The following is a 19,356-nucleotide window of genomic DNA, read 5'->3' as shown; positions in this document are numbered from 1 at the left end:
GGTCTCAATTGACCTAACGGTAGATAGACCACCTAATGCCCCACTACTACTCCACAGGTCAAGAATGGGCCATTATGTACTGGGAAAGGATCCATGACATTGTGCCCTTGGTGGGGAGAGTAAATATCTGACCATAACGACAACTCCAAAGACAGTAAAATATCTTGGTTCCAGATTTTTCTGAATCCAGCAACGGTTTAGAGGAACAGAGGTAGGAAAAAGGACTTAAGAGAACTACAAGTGCTCGGAGTCTGAAATTAAAAACAGAAATTGTTTGAATGAAGTACATGAATGGAGATAGGGTTGGTTGAAGAGATTGAGATTGGAAGGGGCTTCATTTGGAACTTAAAGACCAGCATAAATCAGTTGGGCCAAATACCCTGTTTCTGTGCTGAAAATTCTACTTTAATAAAATTGTTTGTCAGCATCTGTAAAGAGAAGGGCTACAGTTTCAAGTGGTGACCCTATCACAGATAAAGAGACTTTACCTGAAATGCTAACCTGCCTATTATCTATATAGGTGGCAATGAAAATTGACATCAGCTTTCCATTTGGGTATTCTGCAATGACAGCTTTACATCCATATGGAAAGCTATTGTCCCCATGTTAAATACCAGCAAAGTTCCAGTGACATCAAGCAGTCATACACCCTGTAAAAACAAAATGGGCATTGTTTTGTTATGTAGTAGATGTTTAGATGGGGTTTAGGGATTGTCAAGTCTTCCATAAGTATGCTGCTCGAGTCCATAGTCTTTTCAACCAGAACTATTTATTTACAGCAAGTATTTACATATTTGGACCTCCACACAAGGTAAGAGCTTCTTGCTCTCTTCCAGATCTCGATTACTTCCCAGTCATGTGATCTGACATCATTATTACATCAACATCATGTATGCTTCTGATGTTAACCCTTTACAGGCATAAACTTAAAATTAGGTTGAGGCCATTCAGGGGCACAGCCAGAATATCTTCACACAAAGTGGAAATCTGGAATTCTCTTCCCCAAAAGCTGCTGAGGCTAGACCAACTGAGCATTTCAAAACTGGAATTGATAGGTTTTTACCAAACAAAGGTGCTAGGGGCTATGGAGCCAAAGGGGAGGGGGATAGAGTTAAGAGGTTCATCAGCCATGACATAACTGAATGATGGAATAGGTTCGAGGGGCTGAATGGTCTACTTGTGTTCCTATGTTTCTATCTTAACAACAAAATGGGATTTCTGATGGTATATGCAGGTTTTACAGTGGGGCATCCTAACATTGCAGCAATGCTGGAACACTTACAGGTGCACTTCTGAGAACATTATTTGGAAATTGCTATTTTAAATATCCAGCAAGTGCTGATAACGCTGACAGTTTTGCTGAGGATAGCATTTGCACAAGGATCACTTTGAATGTCGGCATGAATAATGCTATGATATCCTGTGTTGTTCCAATTACGCTAATCGTGTTTAAAGCAACAAATAATCCATTAATATGACAGCTTGCTGCAGCTTTGTAAACAGAATGGGTAATTTGATTTTGGTATTCTTTTATATATATTGGTCTAGATTTTAAGGTTGCAATGACAGCAAAACTGTTAACGTTCGCCATCATTACAACTGCGAAACTGACAGCAACTTCTGATGTCTTCAAATGCGCAGATGTGGAAATCCAGATGTTGTCAGTGATTCCCTGGGGCCCAAACAGAGAGTGCTGTTGAAGTCCATGCAGATGTAAATCAATTGGAAATCATTGAATTGATGCGAACTTTGACTTATACACTATTAGTCTCTAGAAAAACTCTAGAAAAACATTACACCTTATTGAATGAGGTGTCATTGGTTTTATACCAGTCTACTAAGTTCGGGCACAACTGCTCTGGTACTGAAAAGTTAATTTTACATTTGGGGAATGTCAAATTTTAACATCATGATAAAAAAACTATTAATTTTTAAAGTATTCAAAATATTTTTCAAAGCTCACTGATGACGTTTTAGTTCTTACGTTTATCCCAGGTGTAACAACCAATCTTTCATTTGCTCCCTGTGCAAACAGTCACTTGGCAGTACAGAACTTGAGGGAAAAGAGACATGCTGTCAAAGCTTTTTGTCTGCATTCATCTGGTCAGAATTGAAAGAACGCCAAATGTCAAAGGGAACAATAATTTATACTACATGAAAAGTGGACGAAGATTGGTGGATCCTGATTGGTGGAAATTTTGGCATGGAGAATGCACCAAAGAACAGTTAACTGCCAAGCTTCTGTCTAAATCCAAACCAGGCAAGTATTCTCTGATTGGATAAGGCATTGCCATGGGGAATGAACCATGGAATGGCTGTCCCCCAAGCTTTTGTTTAGTAGGAAAAGGTGCAAAACGTGGATATATTCTTTCATTTACAATGGACTGCGGCCTGTGTGTGAATATGTGTACCTCCTAGCACAAATAAGCAAGCCACACTATGAGCCTGACAAATATAACAACACGAGTGTTCTCCACTAACATAATACTGCTGTCAAACCAAAAAGACACTCTGCTTAGCACACAAATGAGTAAAGTGGTATGTGAATTTCAGTAATGGTCTGATGCCAGGTATGAATGTCATACATTCCAGCGACTGGTGGTTGTTTCAAACAGCACATCCCTTCGGCTGTTTGTAACAGGCAAAGTACTGACCATACACAAGCAGCCCATGCTTTTAAAATTCAGAACATAATGTTCAACATTAATGTGATTCCGCAGCTGGACAACACTTATTGAACAATCCCAATTATTCTGAGAATTACACTGACAACCAATTTAAGATTATCAGTCAGTCTCACAGTGTGGCTTACTTATGCATGCTAGAAACTACATATATTCACACATGCAAACAGAAAGAACATGTCCATGCATTTCACATTTTCCACCAAACAAAAGCTTGGGGGGTAGCCATTCCCTGGTTGATTCTTCATGGCAATGCCTTGACCAATAAAAGAAGACTTGCCTGGTTTGAATTTAAACAAAAGCTTGGCAGTTAACTGTTCCCTACTGCATTCTCCATGGCAATGCCTCTACCAATCAGAGTCCAATGGCCAACCAATCAGTATCTTCTTGTCATGCAGTATAAGATGTTGTTCCCTTTGAGATTTGGTGTTATTGTGATCCTGTCCTGATGAATGCAAGATGAAAAGCTTTGACAGCATTTTGCTTTTTTTAGCAATCCCTGTACAATGTTAAAAATATTGTGAATGTGTGTACATTTGAATTAGGAGCAGGAATAGGCCATTAGGCTCCTGCGGCCTGCTCCGCCATTCAATGAGATCATGGCTGATCTGATTGTGGACTCAACTCTATTTTCCTGTCTATCTGCTGTAACCTTTGACTCCCTTGTCAATCAAGAATCTATCTAACTCAGCCTTAAAAATATTCACTGACCCTGCCTCCCCCACCTTCGGGGGGAAGAGAGTTCCAAAGACCAACGACCCTTTGAGAGAAGAAGTTTCTCCTTATCTCCAACTTAAATGCGAGAACACTTATTTTTAAAGTTCTAGTCTCCCCCACAAAACAAAACATCCTTTCAGTATCCTTCCTGTCAAGTTCCTTCAGGATCTTAAATGTTTAAATAAGATCACCTCTCATTCTTGCAAACTCCAATGGATACAGACCACACCCATCAAAAGTTTCCTCATAAGATAGCGTCTTCATTCCAGGAATCAGTCGAGTGAACCTCCTTTGAACTGATTCCAATGTAATTATGTCCTTTCTTAAATAAGGAGACCAAAACTGTACACAGTGTTCCAGATTTGGTCTCACCAAAGACCTGCACAGTTATAGCAAAACTTCTTTACTTTTAAACTCCATTCCCCTTGCAATAAATGACAACATTCTATCTGCCTTCCTAATCACTTGCTGTATCTGCATACTAAATTTTTGTAATTCATGTACACCCAGGTCCCTCTGTGCCACAGAGTTCTGCAATCTCTCTCCATTTAAATAATATGCTGCTTTTCTATTCTTCCTGCCAAAGTGGACATGTTTTCATTTTCCCACATTATACTCCATCTGCCAAATTTTTGCCAATCATTTATATCCTTTTAAAGACTCCTTATGTCCTCTTCACAGCTTACTCTCTTACCTATCTTTGTGTCATCAGCAAATTTAGCAGCCATACAATCAGGCCCTTCATCCAAGTAATTGATATAGATTGCAAATAGTTGAGGCCCCAGCGCATTCTACTACTTACAGCTTGCCAACCCAAAAATGATCCATTTATCCCACTCTCTACTTCTTCTTAGTTAATCAATTCTCCATCCATGCTATTATGTTGCTCCCAACACCATGAGCTCTTATTTTGCATAGCAACCTTTGATGTAGCATCTTATCAAATGCCTTTTGGAAATCCAAGTATGCCACATCTACAGGCTCCTCTTTATCCACATTGCTTGGTACCTCCTCTTAGAATGCTAATTAATTAGTCAAACACAATTTCCCTTCCATAAAACCATGTTGGCTCTGCTTGATTGCATTAAGATTTTTTAAGTATAACTTTCTTAATAATGAATTCTAGTATTTTCCCTATGACAAATGTTAGGCTAACTGGCCTGTAGTTTCCTGCTTTCTGTCTCCCTTTCTTCTTGATCATCGGAGTTATATTTACTATTTTCCAATCTGATGAGATCTTTCCAGAATCTAGAAAATTTTGAAAAATTATAACCAATGTATCTACTATATCACCAGCCACTTCTTTTAAGGTGTGAGGATGCAGGCTCCTGGGACTTGTCAACCTTTAGTTCTGGTAGTTTTCTCAGTAGCCTTTTCCTGGCGATTGCAATTGTCTTAAGTTCCTCCTTTCCTTTCACCTCTTGATTTACAATTATTTCTGGGATGTTATTTGTGTCAGAGGCAGGCACAAAATATCTGCTCAGCACTTCTGCCGTTTCCTTGCTTCTCATTATTAATTCCCCAGTCTCACCCTTTAAGGGACCAACGCTCACTTTAATCACTCTTGCCCTTTTTTTAAACGCTTGTAGCAACTCTAACTCTCTGTTTTTATATTTATAGCTAGCTTCCTCTCATACACCAATTTCTCTCTCTACATTTTTTTTTAGTCATTCATTGCTGGTTTTTAAATTTTGTGCAATCTTCTAACCCACCACTAATCTTCGCAGAATTAAACACATTTTCTTTCAATTTGTTACAATAATTAACTTCCTTCGTTAGCCAGGGATGGTGCATCCTTCCCCTAGAGTTTTTCTTTCTCACTGGAATGTACCTTTGCTGTTATGAAATATCTCCTTAAATGTCAGCCATTGTATCTCTGCTGTCCTACCCATTAATCTAATTTCCCAGTTCACTTTAGCCAGCTCTGTCTTCATGCCCTTATAATTGCCTTTATTTAAGTTTAAAACACTTGACTTGGATCACAGAATCACACAATCGCAGAACTGTTTTAGCAAGGAGGAGGCCAACTGGCCTGTCACATCCGCACTGGCTCTCCAAGCAATTAACCTGGTGCCATTCTCCCGCCTTCTCCCCATAATCCTCCACATTCTTCAGTTTTAAGATAACAGTCTAATTCCCTTTTGAATGTCTTGGGCAAACCTGCCTCCACCACACTCTCAGGCAGTGAATTCCAGACTTTAACCGCTTGCTGCGTGAAAAAGTTTTTCCTCATGTCACTATTGTATTTTTTAACTCATTGACGGTGTCGCAGGAGAGGCCAGCATTCATTGCCCATCCTTATTTGCCCGTGAGGAGGTGGTGGTGATCTGCCTTCTTGAACTGCTGCAGCCCTTGTGGCATAGGTACTCCCACAGTGCTGTTAGGGAGGGAGTTCCAGGATTTTGACCCAGTGACAGTGAAGAAACGGAGATATATTTCCAAGTCAGGGTGGTGAGCAATTTGGAGGAGAACTTCCAGGTGCAGGTGTTCCCATGCATCTGCTGCCCTTGTCCTTCTAGATGGTAATGGTCATTGGTTTGGAAGGTGCTGTCTAAGGAGACTTGGTGAGTTCCTATAGTGCATCGTGTAGATGGTACACACTGTGCATCAGTGGTGGAGGGAGTGGATGTTTGCCAATTACTTTAAACCTGTGTCCTTTTGTTCTTAATTATTTCACGAGTGAGCAATTTTCTCCTTATGTACGCTGTCCAGGGCCTTCATGATTTTGAATTCCTCTACCAAATCTTCTCTCAGCCTTTGCTTTTCCATGGAAAACAGCCCCAACCTCTCCAACCTATCTTCATAAATGAAGCTCCTCATCCCTGGAACCATCCTCATGAATCTTTTCTGCACTCTCTCCAATGCCTTCACATCTTTCCTAAAGTACGGTGCCCATAACTGGATGCAATACTCCAGGCGAGGCAGAATTAGTGACTTATACAAGTTCAACATAACCTCGTTAACGTTTCGAGTCCGTTCGACCCTTCTTTAGAGCTGAAGAGAAGTGGAACTGTGACGAAATTTAAACCGCTTAAGGGGGGTTGGGCAGGTGGAGCTGGATAGAAGGCCAGTGATATGTGGGGACAAAGGAGAGATTGACAAAGATGTCATAAAGTAAAGGACAAAGGGGCTGTTAATGGTAGTGGTTAGTGCTAAAAAAAAGTTGCTGGTAGTGGCGTAAAGGTAAGAAAGTGGAACGTGATAATAGCAGAACAAGGGCAGCATTGTGTGAAAGAACAACATGGAACAAGAAACAGATGGCCCTTTTGGAGATGGGGTGGGGGGGGCGAGGGGGCAGTGGTGGGGAGAAAAAGGATAGAAATGGGATAGAAAGGGAGATAAAAAAGGAGATAAAGCCACAGATAAATGAATAAAAATAAAAAGCTCCATCCCATTCTCGCAGTTCCTTTGCCTCTGTCACATCTATTCCAATGATGCCACTTTCCAAAACAGTTCTTCTGACATGTCTTCCTTAATCAAGGTTTCCCTCCCCCTGGTGGTTGACAGGGCCCTCAACTGTGTCTGACCCATTCCCTGCACCTCTGCCCTCACCCCTTCTCTTCCCTCCCAGAACCATGATAGAGCGTCCCCTTGCCCTCACTTTTCACCCCACCTGCCTCAGCATTCAAAGGATCATCCTCCACCATTTCCACCAACTCCATCACCAAACACATCTCCCCTTCACACTCCTGTCGGCATTCCATAGGGACCATTTGCTCCGGGACACCCTGGTCCACTCCTCCATCACTCCCAACACCTCATTCCCTTCCCACGGCACCTTCCTATGCAATCGCAGAAGGTGCAACACTTGCCTCTTTCTCTCCCCCCTTCTCACCGTCCAAGGGCCCAAACACTCCTTTCAGGTGAAGCAGCGCTCCACTTACATCTCCTTCAATTTGGTCTCCAGCATTCGCTGTTCCCAATGTGGTCTTCTCTCCATTGGGGAGACTAAACGCAGACTGGGTGACCGGTTTGCAGAACACCTGCAGTCTGTCCGCAAGCATGACCCAGACCTTCCAGGTCACCTGCCATTTCAACACACCATCCTGCTCTCATGCCCACATGTTTGCCCTTGGCCTGCTGCAATCTTCCACTGACGCCCAACGCAAACTGCAGGAACAGCACCTCATCTTCTGACTAGGCACTTTACAGCCTTCCGGACTTAACACTGAGTTAAACAACATCAGACCATGAACTCTCTCCTCCATCCTCACCCCCTTTTTTAATCCCCTTTTATCTACATTCGTTTTTATTTTTTATCCATTTATTTTTATTCATTCATCCGTGGCTTTATCCCTTTTTTTTATCCCCCTTCTATCTCATTTCTATCCATTTTTCCCCCCACCACTGCCCCAGCCCTGTAGGGCCATCAGTCACTTGTTCCATGTTGTTCTTTCACATGATCACATTCTGCTTTCTTACCTTTATGCCACTATGCGCACCTTTTTTTTAGCACTAACCACTACCATTAACACTCGCTTTGTCCTTTAATTTATGACATCTTTGTCAATCCCTCCTTTGTCCCCTCCTATCAATGGCTTTCTATCCAGCTCCACCCTCCTTAAACAGTATAAATTTCATCACATTTTTACTTCTCTTCAGCTCTGAAGAAGAGTCGTATGAACTTGAAATGTAACTCTGCTGAATTTTTCAGCATTTTCTGTTTTTGTTTCAGATTTCCAGAATCCATAGTATTTTGCTTTTATTGCAACATAACCTCTTTGTTCTTGTATTCCACGCCTCTATTAATAAAGCCGAGGATACTGTATGCTTTATTAACTGCTGCCTCAACCTGTCCTGCACGTTCAATGACTTATGCACATTTAAATCCAGGACACTCTACTCCTGCACCCCCTTTAGAGTTGTGCTCTTTATTTTATATTATCTGTCCATGTTCTTCATACCAAAATAAATCACTTCACATTTCTCTGCATTGAACTTCATCTGTCACTGTTTCGCCCATTCCACCAATTTGTCAATGTTCTTTTGAAGTTCTACCTTATCCTTCTCACAGTTCACAAGGCTTCCAAGTTTTGTATCATCCATGAATTTTGAAACTGTGCCGTGTACACCAAGATCTCGGTCATTACTATATATCAGGAAGGGTAAAGGTCCCACACTTCTCACTCTCAAACTGAATGCGAAATTTTAGTCAATAAATGGTCACTGCTACCCAGATGTTCCGTTACTATGATGTCGTTAATTAATCCTGTCTCATTGTACAATTCCAGGTCTAGAATAGCGTGTTGTTTGGTTGGCTCTAGAACGTGCTGCTTTAAGGAATTGTCCCAAAAACCCTCTATGAACTCATCTTTCAGACTACCTTTGCCAATCTGATTCATCCAATCAATATGTAGATTAAAATCATCAATGGTTATTGCAGTACCTTTCTCACAAGCCCCCATTACTTCTTCCTGTAAACTTGGTCCTACACAGTGTGGTTAGCTAGGGGGCCTATAAACCACTCTCACAAGTGACTTCTTACCTTTGCTATTTCTTACCTTTACCCAAACTGATTCTACATCTTGATCTTTAGAACTAAGGTAATCTCTCATATTGTACTAATGTAATTGATAATATAAGGGCTGCCCCACCGCTTTTTCCTAGCTTCCTGTCCTTCTGAAATGTCAAGTACCCTTGAATATTCAGGTGCCGATCTTGGTCATCTCTCAGACACATCTCTATAATGGAAATCAGGTGATACATATCTATTTGAGCTGACAATTCATCTGTTTTGTAGGAATGATAAGTATGAAGGATAATGAATGTTTTTCTGCTTTTCTGCCTGTTGGAATTCTTCAAGGTGATTGGCTGATTAGTCTGTTTGATGACATCAATATTGTTGGGCTTAGGAACAAAAGTAACATTAGGCAAATTCACACCACAAATTGCTACACCGCTGCTCACAGAATCTGAGCCTTTTAATATTTGGCTGAGGTTGGACACTCTTTATTTTGATGAGACAGAAGCTATATAAGCTATGTATCATTCCTGATCACAAATCAACTCTCTTTTATTGGCATTTCATTAAATGGTCTGACCACCAATCAATTTCCTCCACAAGGGAGATACAAAGTACATTGGGTTATTTTGTTTGCTGTTGGACCTGAGGTAAATTGCAAAGTAAGAGGGTTGAAACTAAAACCAGTGCTCCGGACTTGGACTAATAACATTAACAATGGGCCATTAAAAGGCTGAGTACGGCTGGCTCAGTGAACCAGCCTGACACATTCCACCCGAGCATGCAATAAGTTGCTTGTGTTATTTTCAAAAACAAACTTTCCAAAACAGGCCTCCGCTTGCAAAGAGCTTTCAGGAAATCATTGGGCAGAATTTTCCATTCTGGAGACTAAGTCCAGGCGGGAAAGTGGGTATGATTCTCGCTGGGCAGCGGGATAGGTGAACACGCACAATCTTCTGCTTTTCAGTTCATTAATTATGCACCCATGAGAGGTTTGGTGAATCTCGTGGCGATGGGGGCTAGGAAGTCACCTGGTCCACCATTGCCTCATGAGGTTGAAGATCCTGGCACTAAAGGTCACCCAGCCAGACATTCACTCAGCGCAGGCTAGGATCCCCACATTACTCCAACAGCATCCTTACAGCTGCAGCTTGTACTGGAGAAGCTGCCAGATGTGACCAACAACACCCCGAGACATAAAAAGGCGTCTCCGGCATTGCTTTTCAGTCATCTCTAGACAAGAGCACTGCCTGCGATACACCCATGGTCGGACCAATGTTTGCCATTGCAGCGGTCCATGTTTGCCAGCCTCTTAACCTTATAGCCGCCCCACCGCCTCTTGCTGCTCAGGCCCTCTCCCCAACTGGCCCTGCCAGGGCCCTCTTTTTCCTCAACTAGATGAGATACGTTGCCAAGGTAGGGTTGCCTGCAACCTGCTTCATTGGTGCCTCAGTGGAAGTGCGAGTGAAATGAAGTGATACATCAAGTCCTTTACAAGTTTCCCTCTATCTCAAAGCTAGCAGGCAAATGCTAAGCCCTTCACCAGGTCTGAGTCTAGACATCGCATCCCCACACCACCCCCTTCCAGGTAAAGGACATCCTTGGGGACCAGAGATGGTTATTCCTCCCACTCATACATGAATGTGCATGGAGACATTGCTCGTTGACCAGGGCGATGAGAGCCAGTTGCAAGAAGCCTCACGCAGATACTTTTCTGCTTGTCTCCACTACCATCGGAACTCTATAGAGAGACCATTGCCTTGGCAGCATAGAAAGACTAACTGCATGATCCCTTGAGGTTTAGAGTCGCGAATTGGCTGCCCTCCACCATCTGTGACTCTTGGAGGCATTCCACCTCCCTCCCTCCCTTCATCCCTGCCGCTGACTGCAGCCAATGGCAAATGGCACTGAATGAACAGCAGCTCCACACATTGCTGGGACCTCAGTGTTATGAAACACATGAGTCGGGAACAAACCTGCTGCAATGCAGGCTTCACCATAGAGAGGAGAACACAACTAAGCATCTTTGACATCCAGCTTCCTCATAATTATGAGGGTGTCCCTTTGGTCGGCCACTTGTGCTGACCTCAAACTCCACCCACCCAAAAAGGCCCTCCTCCCACCTCGAGGGATCTCACTGACTGGTCAATGTCAGTTTGGAAAAATGGTGTGTCAACTTTCAAACTCGCTCCACCACCTTCTACCTTCCCCCTGTCACCCATTAACCTCCCCTCATCACCATATACCTACCCAATATCACCATTCCTCTCCCCATTGTCACCATTGAACCTCCTCCCAGTACCCTGGATGCTATCACAATCCAACTCCACATACCTTTCCTCCCCTCAGCCCCAGCACATGTTACCATCCCCATGCCCGTTCTGACCCTATCCTCTCCCATTCTCTGAGCCACCTCTCTTGTCCTCCTCCATGAATCCACGCGATGAGACCTTTACCTACCAGTCTCTCACCCTGGACCTGCCACCCTACTTCATCCCACTCCCACCTCTGACTGTGATTGTGCCCTCCTCTCACCAGTACCCTGAGTTCTCCCCCCACCAGGACTCCACCGCCGATGCCACTGACCCCACCCTCTAAAACACTGCCTCCCTTTCCCAAACACTCTCACCACCCGCTTCCCCGGATACTCTCCCTCACTCCCTCTGGCAATTCCCCTCCCCACCCTCTTCCCATAGGCCTGCCTCCCCTGTCCAGCCTTCATTCCACCCTTCCACCCTACCCCTGCCTTCTTCCAGCATCCGCCTGGCTCCCTCATCCAGCCTTGGCGCAGCAATTCCTAACGGCACTCAAGTGAAGTTATGCAAGGTCCCCACGAAGAAGAAAGCAACATCCACGGATCTCAAAGGCATGGAAGAGGTGAAGCTTGCCAGGTGCAGGCCACTTATATACAGCTGTCAAACTGAACGTGCTAAATTCTTGCTGATGGGGAACTTAATTTGGAGGGGGAGTTTAATTCCTGCAAGGTGGCATTTTAATGAACATGCATGATATGCTAACGCATGTAAATGGCGTTCCTGACCTCGTTCGTCCGGGAGCTCGACCCGCCTTTAACCCCACCTTGAAAGTCGGGAGAAACAAAATTCCAACAGCGTATCCTGTTGTCGGGAAACAGATTTTTGCCTCCCGCCAAATTAAGTGCCCCTGTCCACTGTGATTCCCCCTGCTGGTGGGAGTGGAAAGTTCCACCAACTGTGTCAATTTGGGGTATGTTGGGTGGTTATATAAACTTTCCAGTGACCAGTCTTGCAGTCACATGGACCTTCACCTTAATGAATTCAACTACTGCTGTGCAGTTGCAAGTAACAAGTATATTTGCATGAGCAACTTCAGACTCTTAAGGGAGGAAGGAACCCATTTAAAATTGTCTCAGATGGTGGTGTCATGATAATGTCATTAGACTAGTAATCCAGAGTCGCAGGCTAATCTACTGGGGGTGTACTTTCAAATCCTGCCACAGCAGCTGGTGTGATTTAAATTCAATTAATAAAAATCTGGAATTATAGTGACTACAAAACCATTGTTGATTGTCATAAAAATCCATCTGGCTCAATAGTGAGAAGGAAATCTGCTATCCTTGCCTGGTGTTAGGAACTAGAGACAGTTTTCTAAGTGTGTGTTAGGAATAAGTTTGAGTTTATTTTACTTTTTTTCATTTGTGTGTTAGAAACATGAAGCCAGGATTTTGACTTCATTTTAGAGTGGGGCTGGAGATTTGTTTGCATACCTGCATTTTAATGAGGTCTTATGACCCTTGTGGTGGAGAGCTGTGCTACCAAGGGTTTAGGGAAGTTCAAATAGAAACAAAATATGCAGTTTCCTAGCAACAGGAGACCTACAGAGAAACAGGGAGAAACAGAAAAGCAGTTTGAGTTCAGTTGAAAGCAGGTACCAGGAGAAGCTGGACACAGGAGAGGGAACTGCAGGAAGCAGGTGCCAAAGAACAAAGAAGAATGTCCCAAAGCCAGGAAGTAGTATAGGAAAAGGTCCCAAGATGACAGTTAATTCAATGGACAAGGACAGGAATCTGGAACAGATCCTAAGATGAAAGCAAAATACTGCGGGTGCTGGAATCTGAAACAAAAACAGAGAATGCTGCGAAAACTCAGCAGGTCTAGCAGCATCTGTGGAGAAAAATACTGAGTTAACTTTTCAAGTCCTTATGATTCTTCAGGTCCTGTTCAGTGAAGTTAAAGTAAGGAACAGAGGAAAGGGCTCCGAATTAAAGAGAGATAGCTACAGGGAGCAGAATCAAGGCAAAATACACTTGCTAGAAGCCAGAAGATCTGAGGAGACAGCCAAAGGTGGGTGACCTTTTACTACGAGTCTCTGAAGCAGTGGTGTCTTGCTTGGTGCAGCTGAATACCGGAGAGTGTGTATGGAGGGTGAAGCCTGAAGGCATGTAGAGATCCAGGGGAGGAGAATATCGGAAGGAGAGTTCAAACCCTTGGAGGTGGATCCTTGTTGAAAACATCCAAGTGAAATTATAATTTGGGACAAGATTCCAAGGTGAATACTTCGAGCATTGAGTGTGCAAATCCTTGGGAGAAAGATGGTGTTCAGTGAGACTGGTTGACTCACGGTGTGACAAGCACCTGGGGGGAAGTTGATGAGAGATCCATAGCATCTGTTTGGGGTGGCATCTGTCACTTGGTTTCAGAGTGTGGGGTGTCCAACCACAGGTATCCCATTGGTTCACATGGACTGTGAACTTATTGTGAGCATTAGAGTATAAGGTAGATTTTGTAACTTGTGTTATGATTATGAATCTGTATATGTCTGTAAAGGTATAGTTGTGGGTGAAGGAGCAATGTAATATAGTTAATCTCTTCTTGTTTAATAAATGCTTTATTCTTTCATTAAAAGTTTATCAGCAGACTCTGTTCAGTGGCTGCCCTCCACTTTTCTAAACAAAAAAATATAAGTTAGGATCTATCAAGCCACGTTCCACCAAGGGACCTGCCTTGTCCAGTAGTAACATCAGCTGGGATCATAAAACAGGTCTGGCCTACATCTAACTCCAGACTGACAACAATGTGGTTGACTCTTAACTCCCCTCTGAAATGGCCTAGCAAGCCACTCAGTACAAGGGCAATTAGAGATGGGCAACAAGTTCCGGTCTTGCCGGTGACACCCATATCCCATAAAAGAATAAAGAAAAACAGCTTTGCTATAAAAAAAAAGCAAAATCTTTCAAATAAATATGCTTACATATTCACTGCTAACAGTAAAAACAACTTTCTACAACACCTTTAATGGAACAAAAATGCCACATGTCACTTCACACAGCATTATCAGACAAGACTTGGCATTGAGCCACATAAAGAGATATGAGGGCAAGTGATCAAAAGCTTGATCCAAGGAGTAGGCTTTAAGGTGTGACTTAAAGGAAAGCCAGGCAGAGAGGCTGAAGAGGGAATCCAAGAGCTTAGGGCCTAGGCAGCTGAAATCAGTGATGACCAAGAGGCCAGAATTGGAAAACGCTCAGAGAGTTGTATGGCTGAAAAAGATTACAGAAATAGGGGGGGTGGGGGGGAGTGATTTGAACTCAAAGAGGAGAACTTTAAAATTGAGGTGTTGCCAGACCCAGGTCCTATGTAAGCGCCAAGCCCCAACACAGTGGTTCCTTAGATTTGGCCACCTATCACTTCATTAAGTGAAACATCCTTGTCTATAGTTGAATCTCAATGCAACCATATTACACCCTGCCGCTGTAGTCTGTATTATAATGGTATCTGGCATAGCAAGGGTTAATGTGGGACTAGGGAACGGTGCCACCCACATTGTAATGTAAAGAGACACATGACCTGAGACTAGGTCCAGTTGTGGACTGGACAGAAGACCTGGTTCGCTCATAGCTTGGGCTATACTCTATTATGTGTTATCACTAAACACTTAATTTTCAACCATACAAGACTCAGAATCTCTTTGTGAAGCTTACTGAACATATAACAGAGTCAACTTTTCTTCCCTGATTGTGACTGATCTTATATTCCAGAAAGCAAGTTGGTGAAGGATAGTACTGGAGCCAATCTTTGCTAAGTCTTCCATTTATTTACAGGATAAAACATTACAAGCATTTGCCTCCAGACTCAACCGTCCCAAAGTTTCAGTAAATGCCTCTTTATATATGCTCAAGTGAAACCCCAATGAATGCTCACTAGCAGCATATAATTAAACTCAATTATTGTGTAATTAACAACTGACACAAGACCCTTTGCAATCCACAGGGAAGGTCAAACATGAGTTGCCCTTGAGAATTGCTACTTTGGTTGTTTTCACAAGATTGTCACAATGAATTACAGACTTCAAAGAGTCATACTCTAGGCTTTTGATTGATGCATGCTCCCATATTTCAAGCATATGTTTTGCAACACCTGAGAACCCACATCTTACTTCCTGAGATTGAAGTACATGAACATGTAAACTCTGGGCTCAGTCAGCCAAAGAAAATCAATTTTTTTGTCAGGAATATTTGCGCAGATGCTGAAACGTTTTGCAAACCAACAGATGGTGAGATTGAGGGTAAAAATTAAATTATGCTCTGCAGTTAAACTGCTTGAAAAAGATGTATTTTTGAAAAAAAAACTGTGCATGCATGAATAAAACAATCCCAGCTAAAAGAATTTTAATTACCATTCCAAACAATAACGCCAGTGTTTCATAGTCAATCCAATCCACAACTCTGACCATGCTTGGTCTCTGCAATCAAAAGGATAAAATTCATAGTTAATCCCATGGATCTATTTAGAAATTCTTCCACTGTAGTATGAGCTCTACTTTCTTCTGCTTTCACATTCTTCTCAGATGCAAGTCAACTTTTACATTTTTCCATCACAAAAGAACAGAAACAAAGCTATAATTTGCTAATACCAATTCAAGCATGTCAAATAAATTATTCATGGAACTTTACTTAATGGCTCTGTTAGTATTAAAAGGCAAACAGATGGGGAGTTTTGACAGAAATCCTTCAAAGTACAGACAAAGTTTAGGGTTGAGCTCTCAGCTTCTGCAATTAATTATAGGGTAGAATTATACGATCCTCCGTCAGCAGGTTTTTAGGCAGGAGGTGACCATAAAATTCTTTGTATGGCCTTCAGAAGAATAAAAAATAAAAAAATATTTAAATGGAGAGAAACTTCAGAATGCTTCAGTGCAGAGGGATCTGGGTGTCCTCGTGCATGAATCGCTGAAAGCTAGTATGCAGGTACAGCAGGTAATAAGGAAGGCAAATGGAATTTTGGCATTTATTGCTAAAGGAATAGAGTATAAAAATAGGGAAGTGTTGTTGCAACTGTACAAGGCATTGGTGAAATCGCACCTGGAGTACTGTGCAGAGTTTTGGTCCCCTTATTTGAGGGAGGATGTTGTTGCACTGGAGGTGATTCAGAGGAGGTTCACTAGATTGATTCCAGAGATGTGGGGCTTGTCTTATGAGGAGAGATTGAGCAGTTTAGGCCTATACTAGAGTTTAGAAGGGTGAGAGGAGATCTAACTGAGATATTTAAGATGCTAAAGGGGATAGACAATGTAGACGTGGAGCGGAAGTTTCCCCTTGTGGGGCATTCTAGAATGAGAGGCCATAGTTTTAGGCTAAGGGGTGGTAGATTTAAATCAGACATGAGGAGGAATTACTTTTCTCAAAGGGTCGTGAATCTGTGGAATTCACTACCTCAGAATGCAGTGAATGCTGGGATGCTGAATAAATTTAAAGAGGAGATAGACAGATTTTTAATTAGTAACAGGTTGAAAGGTTAAGGGGAGAGGGCAGGAAATTGGAGTTGAGGCCGAAATGAGATCAGCCATGATTGAATTACCTGGAAAAACTCAGCAGGTCTGGCAGCATCGGCGGAGAAGAAAAGAGTTGACGTTTCGAGTCCTCATGACCCTTCAACAGAACTGAGTGACTATTAGAAAAGGGGTGAAATATAGGCTGGTTTAAGATGGGGGGGTGGGGTGGGGGGAGAGAAGTGGGGGGAGAGAAGTGGGGGGGTGGTGTGGTTATAGTCACAAGCAGTGATAGAAGCAGATAATCAAAAGATGTCACAGATAAAGGAACAAAGAAGTGTTGAAGGTGGTGATATTATCTAAACGAATGTGCTAATTAAGAATGGATGGCAGGACACTCAAGGTACAGCTCTAATGGGGGTGGGGTGGAAAGACTAGCAGGACATACAAGATTTAAAAATAATGGAACTAGGTGGGAAAAGAAAAATCTATATAAATTATTGGAAAAAACGAGAGGAAGGGGGAAGAAACGGAAAGGGGGTGGGAATGGAGGAGGGAGTTCAAGACCTAAAGTTGTTGAATTCAATATTCAGTCCGGAAGGCTGTAAAGTGCCTAGTCAGAAGATGAGGTGCTGTTCCTCCAGTTTGCGTTGGGCTTCACTGGAACAATGCAGCAAGCCAAGGACAGACATGTAGGCAAGAGAGCAAGGTGGAGTGTTAAAATGGCAAGCGACAGGGAGGTTTGGGTCATTCTTGCGGACAGACTGCAGGTGTTCTGCAAAGCAGTCGCCCAGTTTACGTTTGGTCTCTCCAATGTAGAAGAGACCGCATTGGGAGCAACGAATACAGTAGACTAAGTTGGGGGAAATGCAAGTGAAATGCTGCTTCACTTGAAAGGAGTGTTTGGGCCCTTGGACGGTGAGGAGAGAGGACGTGAAGGGGCAGGGGTTGCAACTGGGCGACCACTTTGCAAAACACCTGCGGTCTGTCCACAAGAAAGACCCAAACCTCCCTGTCGATTGCTATTTTAACACTCCACCCTGCTCTCTTGCCCACATGTCTGTCCTTGGCTTGCTGCATTGTTCCAGTGAAGCCCAACGCAAACTGAAGGAACAGCACCTCATCTTCCGACTAGGCACTTTACAGCCTTCCGGACTGAATATTGAATTCAACAACTTTAGGTCTTGAACTCCCTCTTCCATCCCCACCCCCTTTCCGTTTCTTCCCCCTTCCTTTTGTTTTTTCCAACAATTTATATAGATTTTTCTTTTCCCACCTATTACCATTATTTTTAAATCTTGTATTCCCTGCTAGTCTTTCCACCCCACCCCCACTAGAGCTGTACCCCACCCCCACTAGAGCTGTACCTTGAGTGTCCTGCCATCCATTCTTAATTAGCACATTCATTTAGATAATATCACCACCTTCAACACTTCTTTATTCCTTTGTCTGTGACATCTTTTGATTATCTGCTCATATCACTGCTTGCTTGTCCCTACAACCACATCACCCCCCCCCCAACTTCTCTCCCCCCACCGCGCACCCCCCCCCCCCAACCTCCCCACCTTCAACCAGCTTATATTTCACCCCTCTTCTAATATTCACTCAGTTCTGTTGAAGGGTCATGAGGACCCGAAACATCAACTCTTTTCTTCTCTGCTGATGTTGCCAGTCCTGCTGTGTTTTTCCAGGTAATTCTGTTTTTGTTTTGGATTTCCAGTATCTGCAGTTTTTTTGTTTTTATCAACCATGATTGTATTGAATGGCAGGGCAGGCTCGAGGGGCTGAATTGCCTATTCCTGCTCCCAGTTCTTATGTTCCCACTGGGCTCCCTCCTGCCTTGACCTTTCTGTAATCTGGGATGAACAAGGCCTGGAGTGGCTCCCCCACCACATCATTGCCCCAATTGAGGCCCTGAAGTGGCCAATTTTTAAAATCGAAATCCCCTCCAATTGGGAAATTTATGGAACATAATTTCAAACCCATGGGCTTGTTTTGACCTCATGATTGGAACTATAGATTACAAAAAAGGTAAGTTGTGGTTAGCAGTACAGGGCTGTGCAACAAGGGCTTAATACGGACATTTAGTGAAAAAACAGTGACTCATCAAAAGGGTTTGGACATTGACTGGCTATCAGGGAACAGCTGTACCAGGGGAATGCTATTACCTGCCATCAACTAATGCAAACAAGAAGTCTGATTACCTAATACAATAGCACAAAGGACAATACACTCAAGGAATTATGCAACTAAGGACTGCACCACAGGCAAGAGTACTAGAATAGGGTCTTCCAAGCCTCATTAACTTTGGAGCCAAGTGCTGCTACTATGCCATCTCAAACAGCAGGAGAATCACTCATACAATGGGAACCAATAATATTCATCTAGATACATCTTCTATGGGAAACTCCATATTGTTTCAACCAGCAGGAGCTGATGGCATTTGTCTGGACTTTGCATGGAATCAACTAAATGGACGTTAGAAGAATGCCTATTCCTGCTCCCAGTTCTTATGTTCCCACTGGGCTCCCTCCTGCCTTGACCTTTCTGTAATCTGGGATGAACAAGGCCTGGAGTGGCTCCCCCACCACATCCTGAGTTAAATTATTAACTCATGCCTGAGTTAAATTATTATAAAAGAAGAACAGGTCTGAGTATCTGGGTTGCAGTTAGAAGGAGGGTTAGGTCTGGTCACCTTGACTCAGGGCGACATTCTACACCAGACAGATCAGCCATGTTGGGGATTGA

General features: G+C 43.0%; 1 protein-coding gene across 1 annotated transcript in view; it reads right to left on the bottom strand.

Moving 5' to 3' along the window:
• The window catches only part of oca2 (oculocutaneous albinism II), a 530,409-nt gene that overhangs the window by 294,910 nt on the left and 216,143 nt on the right, over positions 1 to 19,356 (bottom strand). The window contains exon 11 of the mRNA XM_041198655.1: positions 15,517 to 15,582. Coding sequence (XP_041054589.1) covers positions 15,517 to 15,582 — 66 coding nt within the window. The remainder of the gene's footprint in view (positions 1 to 15,516; positions 15,583 to 19,356) is intronic.

The sequence above is a fragment of the Carcharodon carcharias genome, chromosome 11, assembly GCF_017639515.1.
Source record: "Carcharodon carcharias isolate sCarCar2 chromosome 11, sCarCar2.pri, whole genome shotgun sequence".
NCBI lineage: Eukaryota > Metazoa > Chordata > Chondrichthyes > Lamniformes > Lamnidae > Carcharodon > Carcharodon carcharias.
Note: the sequence above shows the minus strand (reverse complement) of the source record. Positions and strands in the feature narration are given on the sequence as shown.